Source organism: Sinocyclocheilus rhinocerous, unplaced genomic scaffold (assembly GCF_001515625.1).
Source record: "Sinocyclocheilus rhinocerous isolate Xijiao unplaced genomic scaffold, SAMN03320098_v1.1 scaffold359, whole genome shotgun sequence".
NCBI classification, from domain to species: Eukaryota; Metazoa; Chordata; class Actinopteri; order Cypriniformes; family Cyprinidae; genus Sinocyclocheilus; species Sinocyclocheilus rhinocerous.
In genome coordinates this window covers 452,598-463,564 of record NW_015652307.1, presented here as the reverse complement: position 1 = coordinate 463,564, position 10,967 = coordinate 452,598, and the positions used below count along the sequence as shown (strand labels likewise).

General features: G+C 38.2%; 3 protein-coding genes across 4 annotated transcripts in view; 2 read left to right on the top strand and 1 right to left on the bottom strand.

Moving 5' to 3' along the window:
- The window catches only part of golph3l (golgi phosphoprotein 3-like), a 23,215-nt gene extending 19,723 nt beyond the window's left edge, over window positions 1–3,492 (bottom strand). The window contains exons 1-2 of one of the 2 annotated variants that reach the window (XM_016520734.1): window positions 3,233–3,492; window positions 2,792–2,987 (exon numbers count right to left, since the gene is read on the bottom strand). In XM_016520734.1, the coding sequence (XP_016376220.1) occupies window positions 2,792–2,968 (177 nt within the window). In that variant the 5' untranslated portion in view covers window positions 2,969–2,987; window positions 3,233–3,492. Of the gene's footprint in view, window positions 1–2,791 lie in introns of both variants that reach the window. The other variant, XM_016520732.1, reaches the window with a different exon arrangement.
- Window positions 3,493–3,652: 160 nt separating this feature from the next.
- On the top strand, window positions 3,653–6,364 carry ensaa (endosulfine alpha a). Its single transcript, XM_016520721.1, has 4 exons — window positions 3,653–4,115; window positions 4,821–4,928; window positions 5,029–5,219; window positions 6,348–6,364. Exons 1-3 carry the CDS (start codon window positions 4,044–4,046, stop codon window positions 5,197–5,199), a joined length of 351 nt encoding a protein of 116 aa, XP_016376207.1. The 5' UTR covers window positions 3,653–4,043; the 3' UTR covers window positions 5,200–5,219; window positions 6,348–6,364.
- Window positions 6,365–7,740: 1,376 nt separating this feature from the next.
- mcl1a (MCL1 apoptosis regulator, BCL2 family member a) overlaps window positions 7,741–10,967 on the top strand; it is a 6,534-nt gene continuing 3,307 nt past the window's right edge. The window contains exons 1-2 of the mRNA XM_016520720.1: window positions 7,741–8,296; window positions 10,290–10,534. Of these exons, the coding sequence (XP_016376206.1) occupies window positions 7,891–8,296; window positions 10,290–10,534 (651 nt within the window). The 5' untranslated portion in view covers window positions 7,741–7,890. The remainder of the gene's footprint in view (window positions 8,297–10,289; window positions 10,535–10,967) is intronic.

The following is a 10,967-nucleotide window of genomic DNA, read 5'->3' as shown; positions in this document are numbered from 1 at the left end:
CACACTCACTCACTCACTCGCACACACACACTCACTCGCACACACACACTCACTCGCACACACACTCTCACACACACACGCACACATACACACACACTCTCTCTCACACACACACATAAATAGACACGTACACACACTCTTACATACACACTCACACACACTCTCACATACACACGCACACACACTCTCACATACACACGCACACACACACACACACACACACGCACACACACTCACACACACACACACACACACACACACACTCTCACACACACACACACACACACACACACACGCACACACACTCACGCGCACACACACACACACACTCACACACTCACATACACACACTCTCTCTCACACATAAATAGACACTCACACACACTCTCACATACATACGCACACACACACTCTCACATACATACACACACACACACACACACACGCACACACATATATACACACAGATAAAGACAGATACAAGTTTTATATTCACCAAGTTACGAGGAAGTTTGCTCAGAGACTTTACACAAGAACAGATGCAGAGACACACCTGCAGAATTCACAAGTCTGAACACACTCCTGCGATTATCATCAAACAACTAATACCAACCGACCCATCTACTGTATACAGACATCTATCTGAATATCTCTCGATCTGATTATCTAACTATTACAGTATATCTGTATAGCCTACTTAATGCACATGGGCTTCGTCCAATATATCTGTTAGGAGTGTAAAAATATTCAAAAGCGAACCGAAACAACCACGATACGCCACCCTCGGTGACATACTCTCTGTACTTTCTATTCACAAACAATTTGTTTTATCAGCAATCGAGTCACTGTTAAACTTAAACCACTTAACGATGTGTGTGCATGATGGAGCGCAATCATGGAAATATGTTTTTTTTTTTAATATAGGCTATATTTTTTGTTATTTGTTGTCGGACTTCATATTTACCTTGAATTTTATTTCTTTTAAGAACATCAAATAACATTTGAAGAGTTCAGATGCAAAAGACTCTAAGTGCCGTTAGAAATTTTCTCCTAAAATGAGCATTTTTATTTTATTGCTCCTATGTGTAGCTTCAGTAATTTCACTTGAATGCCAATGAATTGGTTCTTTTGCATATGAACTCTTCATTTATATTTCTGGCACACAATGTATAGCATATAACTGTACATTTTAAAATATTTGTTCTTTAATAAATTAACCCTGGATGTAACATAGGTGGCCTATTTTACACTCTAAAAAATGCTGGGTTAAATACAACCCAGTGCTGGGTAAAATAGGGACAAACCCAGCAATTGGGTTGTTTTGACCCAGCGGTTGGGTTACTACCCAGAAGGTTGGGTTAAACATTTAACCCAACCGCTGGGTCAAAACAACCCAATTGCTGGGTTTGTCCCTATTTTACCCAGCACTGGGTTGTATTTAACCCAGCATTTTTTAGAGTGTAGTTAAAATGTTTTGCTAGATTCACTAGTGAAACTTTTCACTAGCGTTTCACTAATTAGCAGTAAACCGGTTACCTCACCTGAATATGTTCGTAGATTTGTTACCTTTGGAATGGAAATATGGATATTTTATTTGTAAACATCATACTTTTTTGGCTTATTTCAGTTAATGTCATAAAATAAAACTAGCGAGCTAAGCCAGTAGTAGTGCTGACAGTGTCGTGTAAACATGACTGAAGACGAGAAAAGTGGAGGAACAGACAAACCGATTGAAGAACCACTCCGATTGAAAGACCCATTCATTTTCAAATTTCGACATCGCTTGTAATGATTTTAAAAAGCATGTATATTGATGGGTGAAATTGAGCTTTTCGAAACTCAGAATCAGTTGCGTCGCAATATGATTGTTTCGAAGGGCTCCAATTGAATTGCGTATCACGAATCATTTGCAGACTTCCACACTCTGCTTGCCTCTTTTGATCTCAAGCAACAAAAGCAAAAAGACCTCTAACACTAGCTTTCTCTATTCTTTTTCTATTCTATCTGTTTTCTTTTTCTTTTTTTATATTATTTAAAAAACCTTGCTGCAGTTTTGATTGCTTCTATTGTCCTCATTTGTAAGTCGCGTTTTTTTGATAAAAGCGTCTGCTAAATGACTAAATGTAAATGATTAATCACAATGTACTGTGTATGTTTATTATGTATATATAAATACACACAAATGCATGTATATATTTCAGAAAAATATGTTGTTTATATATTAAATATATTTATTTATAATATAAATTATATGAATATAAATATAGACATGTAAATATTTTCAAAATATATACTGCATGTGTGTGTATTTATATATACATAACAAATATACACAGAACACACACATATTGACAGCACTAGTATGTCTGTATTTTCTTCTGCACTGGAAGCTTAAGTCAAATTCTTTGTGTTTGTAAACATACTTAGTAATAAAGCTCTTTCTGACATCTGAATAGTTTTAAAATGCAAAGCTCATTTTCTGCAGTGTCTTTCGCCGTGTGTAAATCTCCATTCTCTCTTTCTGTGTGGTTTTATTGTGATCTCTGGTCAAACAGAGCAGCTCGACTTCACTCACTTCGGCTGAAAAAGAGATTTGAGACGCTCATAACCGGTCGAACCTGATTTCTGCAGAATAACACGAGTAGCATTTTTCAACCATTACACGACACTGCATGAGCTCCAGGACTGAAAGACTACCTGACCAGTCTTACCAGACGAGTGTGTGTGTGTGTGTGTGTGTGTGTGTGTGTGAGTGTGTGTGTGTGTGTGTGTGTGTGTGTGTGTGTGTAACCTCTTTATCTTTGAGCCCCAGCAGCAGAATCTCCTCCATCAGAGTGAGTCTCAGTGATTTGGAGTCAGTGTCCTGTTCCTCATCCGTGCCGTCTGTTTTCTCCTCCTTCTCCTCAGCGTTACTCCATCGCTCCGCTGGAGCCTCAGAGCGCCGGCTCCTCTTGGTCAGTGTGCTCATTCCTCCCTGCTAATAAAACCTCCACCAACATCCACATCACCTTTACCAACCACATCACCTAGAAATCACTCCTTAGGAGTTAAAGTTACCCTCCAAAAGCACATTAAGCATTACAGGTTAAAAGAAATCCTCAGACTTTCAGAAGCACTCAAGCAGGTAGAAAAACAATTCTTGTAGGAAAAAACTTCTCTACATGTGTATCAGGGTATCTATAACAAAATAAACAAATAAATAAAAAATACCCAAAAAAGCATTCCAACTCACCACATCTGCCAGTTTATAAATGTATAATGACGTCCAACGTGAGATGTTTGTCTGTTGAACTGTTCACTTCCCTGTACGCTAGAAGCGCTGCACTTCACCTGCGGACACGCCCCTATGACCGCTCAGCCAATCAGGATACACTCGAGCGTCTCTCCTCCAATCAGAACTCTCGACGCTGACTGAACGTGCGCACCTGTTCTGTTCACCGGCGTCAGCCGGATCCAGGATCCACAAACCGGAGACTTCATACGTTCATAAAATCTAACGTAATAAACGTGATCTGACGTTTATTACCTTTATATGAACCCACAGTCGACGTGTCAGGCACGATTTCATAATAATAGGCGATTATTTAGTTTAAAAGTCCGTTTTAGTAGATTTATTTCCTTTGAAATAATTTCATGTGATTGTCACAAAACAAATGTGGTGATTTAACAGCGCCATCACGCGGCGGTCAGCAGGTGAAACGCATTTACATTTATGCCAAATCATCTTATACAGAGAACTCGTATTGAGTTAATTATATTTATTCATCTGTAACTTTCCGAATTCGTGTTCACACAGTAAAGTGAAATAGCTTTAACTATCATTTATAAGTCGTTAAACCATTGCGTAATCACGCCGCGCTCTCATTGGCCACTTCCACTCTGAGTCCCGCCCATTGCCGCTTACGTCAGATGCGTCGTTCGCCGTTTTGGTGTTGAGGGAATATTGCTGCATTAAATCTCCAATAATCGCGCCTTCTGCGTTAAAATCGCGTTGTTGTTGACGGAGAACCGGTTTCATTTTCAGTGTTCGTGTCGCGGGAATCATGTCAGAGAATCCGGACACGGACACTCTGGAGCTGGAGTCTGAAGAAGAGAAGCAGGTACCGATCAATGAGTGAAACAACACAAACCCCGCACGCGTTTGATAAACGAGTCATTTTGAAACGCAGCCGTGATGTTATCTGGTATTTGCTGATGTTAATACATGAACAGGAAGAAATCGTGACTTAGCTGGCCCTGAGTGTGACTTGCGGAGGTCACGCCCACTCCGCGCTGAAATCCTCGCTCTGATTGGTTGAGCCGTCGATCAGTCACATAGATAGCGCATTCCTATTGGTTGGTGTTTGTTGTTACGCTGCAGCTTGTCAAATGTAAACTCGTTTGTTTGTTGTTGTTGTTGTTCTTTAAGAGAGATAAACGATAAAAGTGGCAATGTTGTAAAATTCATCAATTATGAAACAAATTCAATTTAGGCTGTGAATCACTTCTACAGTAGTGTCATTATTCAGATCAATTCAATTCAAGTTTGTATTTTCATCTGATCAGTGCAGCTAAATTTATCGTATTTTATCTGAAAATAAATAGGATTTTATGTCAGGGCTGGTCGATAAGGCCAAAAATCATAATCTATTTTATTTTGGTCAATATTGAGAACACAAATATTTAACATGATTGCTCATTGACTTTAGAAACATCATACGTTTATTGCATTTTTTTAAATAGTTTTTTTAACAGTGGATTTTCTTGAACTTTTATTCAACTTAAAAACAAACAAAAAATGTAAAAAAAAATAAAATAAAAAAAATCATAATTTTATTAAGCCCTGTAACCCAGTACTGTCTGAAGAGGCCAAACTGAAGGAGAGATATCCGAACCTGGGACAAAAACCCGGCGGCTCGGACTTTCTGATGAAGAGACTCCAGAAAGGAGTGAGTTGAGCGTCTCTCTGTTCATCATTAGGTTTGATTTCCAGGCTGTTAACATCACTTACTGACAACAAATCAATGTCAAACTTCTCTTGCTTTCCAGCAAAAATACTTTGACTCTGGTGATTATAACATGGCAAAGGCCAAGATGAAGAGCAAGCATGTGGTGACGGCCGGAGCGGACAAGAACCTGGTGACAGGAGACCATATTCCCACACCGCAGGACCTCCCTCAGAGGAAAGCCACGCCGCTCGCCAGCAAACTGGCCGGATAAACACACACACACACACAGAGGTGGACACAGTAATGTGAAAATACACAGCAGCCGCGTCCCAAACCAGAGCTTGTGTTTGTTGCTCCACACGAAGCGGAGCTGTTGCTAGGCAACATCGGAATTCATGTAGAATTCAAAAGTGCAATCAAAATTTAGTGCGAATTCAAAAAAATGCTAATAAATTTGACAAATAATTGCAAAGAAAGGACCAGTAACACACTGAATTTGAAGTTTGAAGTACACGGAAAATACTATATTTCAGTCTTTCTACTTCAAAATTTCATGTTTAATGAAACATGTTAGAATTTTTGTCAGTGTAAAAACAGACTGAAATTGTATTTTCTTGTAACATTTATTCCGGTAATCTTTATTTGCAACTTCAAAACTTTTTATTTATTAAATTTTTTTTACAGTGTATTGCTTTTTGTTTTGTTTTATATTAATAATAATGACAATAATAATAATAAATTATCGGGGGCAATTACTTTTGCACGTAGTGCCAGGCAGGTTTGCACAGCTTTTTTCCCTTAATAAATGAAATCATAATTTCAAAACTGCATTTTGTATTTACTCGGGTTATCTTTGTGTAATATTAAAACTTATTTGATGATCTGAATCATTCAAATGAGACAAATATGCAAAAAAATAATAAAACAGGAAGGGGGCAAAAACTTTTTCACAGCACTGTGTATGTGTATATATATAAGTAATTTGATTTTGAGGTGATGTGAAGTTTAGTCTGCAGGAGGTCGTTCAGTGTGTCTGACTGTAATAATGTACATGTATTAATCTATGCTACTGTACAGTGAATAGTGACGTATGAGGACACATTTATGGTGATGATAACGTCCTGATGTTATCAAATGTACAGTGTGTGTGTGTAAGGTAGTATTTGAAATAAAATTTAACATTAAGTTAAGCTTTGCTCTGGGATCTCCTTTGACTTTATGTAAAGAATTGTGAATGCTGTAGATATCCAGTAATCTGATCTGTTATTGTTATTATGTCCAGCAGAGGTCACTAGTGACAGGAAGTCATGAATAATAATTTTTTTTAAAAAGTATAAATATTTAAAATGTTCAAAAATAAAATGTGTGTGTGTGTGTGTACAATTTTACATTTAAATAAGTGAAATTATATACGGAAAGACACACACACACACACAATTTTAACTATACATAAACAAAACATAAAAATGTGTGTGTGTGTATTACCAGTCAAAAAAACAGTAAGATTTTTAATGTTTTTTAAAGAAGTCTCTTCTGCTCACCAAGCCTGCATTTATTTGATCCGAAGTACAGAAAAAACTAATATTTTGAAATATTTTTACTATTTAAAATAACTTTTCTATGTGAATATGTGTTAAACTATAATTTATTTCTGTGATGCGCAGCTGTATTTTCAGCATCATTACTCCAGTCTTCAGTGTCTAAATGTCTTTATCATCGCTTTTGATCAATTTAAAGCATCCTTGATGAATAAAAGTATTAATTTCTATGATTGAAAAAATGATACTGACTCCAAGCGTTTGAATGTTATGGTGTATAATGTTACAAAAGCTTGTTATTTCAGATAAATGCTGATCTTTGGATCTTTCTATTCATCAGAGAAACCTGAAAACATTCTACTCGGCAGTTTTCAACATTGATAATAATCAGAAATGTTCCTTAAATCAGCATATTAGAATGATTTCTGAAGATCATGTGACACTGAAGACTGGAGTAATGATGCTGAAAATACAGCTGCGCATCACAGAAATAAATTACAGTTTAACAGATATTCACATAGAAAACAGTTATTTTAAATAGTAAAAATATTTCAAAATTTTACTGTTTTTGCTGTACTTTGGATCAAATAAATGCAGGCTCGGTGAGCAGAAGAGACTTCGTTAAAAAAAACACATTAAAAATCATACTGTTCATATACACACATACAACATACTATATATTGAAAATATGTACATGTATATACATTTATATTCTTACATGCATGTGTGTGTATTTATATATACATAATAAATATACACAGTACACACACATATACTATGTAAACAAAAACTTTTATTTTGGATGCGATTAATCGCGATTAATCGTTCGACAGCACTAATATATATATATATACATCATTGAAATTTCTTAAAGCACAGTCTATCTTGTTTCCATAAATGTAATTCTGACCCGCATTAACGCAGGTTTGCCCGTGAGTCAGAGGGTAAAGGTTCAGAGGGTGTGTTTTTACATACTGACTAATCATCTGACCTCACCGCCTCTCTCTCACAGCTTGGCTTTCAGTTGAACGTATATTATAACGCGTTATTTATATCATAGACTGTATATCTCGACGGTTTCTTTATGTGCGGTGGCGAAAATGACCAATAATTTCACCCACAGCCCGCTCGAAATAACTCGGAGCCCCACAAAAAGCGCATTCCGGGGAAAGTCCGTGTAAGGGGAGGAGTTTCGGGGAAAATCCGTGACGTTGACGCAGCACGCAGCACGCAGGACGCAGGACGGAGTATAAAAGCGCTCAGCTTAGCAGCTACTTCCGCTTCACTCTGAGAGCAGGAGTGTCGATCTGCACCATAACCTTCACAGACTAAGCTTTAACCTTCGACGTTCAGACCGACTCGAAGCTTTAATCTTACTCGTCTAGGTCGTGTTTAAGGCTCTGTATCGCGTCGCGGGCGGAGATATGACTCTGAGTTTAGTCAGAAGAACGGCTGCGGTCAGTCTGCTCGGCGCGCACACGGCGCTCGTGCCCGCGCCCGCACTCAAACCGCGGAGCGAGGACGAGCTCGACGGGTGCGCGGATGAACCGGACGCCGCGGTGAAGCCGGTAAGACCGGGAACCAACGGCCTGAAGGGACTGCAACTGGACGGACGCTTCGTTTGCGCGGCGGACGGATCTCTACCGAACACACCGGACCCGCAGGAGTTCGGTTCCGCCGAACTGGATCGCGACACGAGACAGCTCTTGTTGGATTTCTACCGCACGCACACCGGAATGTGTCCGCAGGACCGGAAGCAGCATCACGCGCTACCGACAATGACTCGCGTTGTCGCGGACGTTCTCTTAAAGCACGAGACTACATTCAAAGGTAAGACGAGCGCATGCGCATGCGCACTCGCTATACCCCCCAAACAAAGCTGCGCAGGGTTGCCAGGTTTTTCCAACAAAACCCGCCCGATTGCACTCAAAACTAGCCCAATGGCGTTTCAAGGGGAGTCCCTCGGTAAACATCGTTTTTTGGCGGGGTTCCAGGGGCTAAATATCACGTTATTCGGCTCGCTTCAACCAGCGGCAACAGTGTTACAGTAACCGAAGTCCGCGGGAAAACCCCCAGAAATCGGCAACAATGTAGCGGCTGTTTGACTTTTTTAACTCGGATGAAACATGTGATGTCAGTTAATCGCCTAATTGTTAGTAATAGTCCACAATTATATTCAAACTATCCGGTACTTATTACTTTTCATGTATTTGTTTGTAACGTTAATGTTACGCGTTTTCCTGGAATGCATCACGTGTCCGTTTTATTTGACTTTATAGTTTTAATTATTTTATATTGTTTTTCTGCAGTAATTTGAGCGTAAATAACCTGTAAACCAGTTTTTCGGTAGAGGGTAATTTTTTGTATTTTCTTATTTTTTTTTATTATCTAGTCAAACCGCAAGTACGTCATCGCGATTCTCGGAACTTTATCAGCGCTTCAGCACGCCTCTGCGGAGCGTCAGATACACGGAAACACCGCCTGCTATAGAGAAGCTGTGGGTGGAACGAAATCCAACGGGTTTAACACGCAAATATAGAAATGCGCAAGACGTGAATGCGGTCTAATATAAAGTCGGATTGGTTTAGTACACTCGATTGCGAAATTCTATTCACAGGTTCAAATTTTAGAGTTTTCATGAGTTATTCTTCACACGATTAAACTACATTAGAACACGCAACAAAAAGCGTTCACCCTTCTTAACCCAGAGTTCAAAATCGCTACTATTTTCGCGTTAGAAGAATCGTTATTTCACAAGACCGTATTGTATCGGATCAGCAACTTCTCATTAATGAGTGAATGTGGAAAAAAATAGCACGGTTTTGAATGTTACTATGTTATTACTGCATGCACCCCTTTTTATTATTTAAAAAAAAAATTTGCAAAATTAGTGTTTGCAACAGGGTTATTGTAGCTAACAAAAACCGAAACTAAAATTTAAAATCGTATAAATGGTTTTAATATACTTGAAATAAACCTTAAGTACTAAAATATTTATTAAAGTAAATAAAAATTAACAGTATAGACATAAGTGACAAGAGTACACAGCAAAATTATTAAATCTCTCTCTCTATATGTATGTATGTATGTATGTATGTATGTATGTATGTATGTATGTATGTATATGTAGTGACTTGTGATTCCCCAGGGTTATTGTAGCTAACAAAAACCGAAACTAAAATTTAAAATCGTATAAATGGTTTTAATATACTTGAAATAAAAAGTACTAACTAAAATATTTATTAAAGTAAATAAAAATTAACAGTATAGACATAAGTGACAAGAGTACACAGCAAAATTATTAAATCTCTCTCTCTATATGTATGTATGTATGTATGTATGTATGTATGTATGTATGTATGTATATGTAGTGACTTGTGATTCCCCAAACTTGTCTATTTCCAATTTATATTGGATTTGTTCCCCTTTTTTTTCTTTTTAGTTTCTCATTGTTATTTTGAGCATTAACACACACAAAAACAAGGTGATTATGTGCTGTCAATCAAAAAGGGGGCGGGGCATGCGGAACCACCAATGCTATTGCTCTGAATTGGATGTCTGTATCAATGCACCCCTTTTTTTTCTTTTTAGTTTCTCATTGTTATTTTGAGCATTAACACACACAAAAACAAGGTGATTATGTGCTGTCAATCAAAAAGGGGGCGGGGCATGTGGAACCACCAATGCTATTGCTCTGAATTGGATGTCTGTATCAATGCATGAGATTTGACAAGACAGATAATGAAATGTAAAAAGTGTTTTAAAAAAAAAAGTTTGAATATATGATGTGGGTTGAGTTGCTGATGTTAAGTGTTTTCTGCAGGAATGTTGCAGCGTCTACAGCTGGAATCTCAAGCAGACGACATGAGCTTCATCAGCTTTATAGCAGAGACGATGTTCAGAGACGACACCACCAACTGGGGCCGGATCGTGAGTCTGGTGGCCTTCGGGGCTGTGGTGTGCTCGCGTCTGAAAGAGCTGCAGAGGGAGCGGTGCGTGGAGACGGTGACCCAGCAGATCTCCTCCTATCTGATCTCAGAACAGCACGACTGGCTGCTCAACAACAAGGCTCTCTCTCTCTCTCTCTCTCACACACACACTCACACTCACACGTGAAGTTCAGTCCATTCAACATGTGAAACTCAACCCCAGGAGCTCATGTATCAGACAGACCTCCATTAAACTCACACGCATCTTCATTAACCCCAATAATGCATTCGAAGAATCATTATTTTGTAAAGCAATAAATAAAAAAAATTACACAGTTTGACCCGCATTATATGGGGCACCATTAGTGTCAAAAATACTTGTGAAATTATCTTTGCAGTTATATTAATGTGTAACACTTTTGTAATTATATTTCATCTTTTCCTAACATCTCACACACTTTTGGACTGAATTTTGTTGATGAACCGGAATATGCACGTCTATTAATGAACCACTGCAGAAAAAAAATTTATCACTTTTTCATTTGAAACTGAAGTTTAAGCAAAGTAAAATA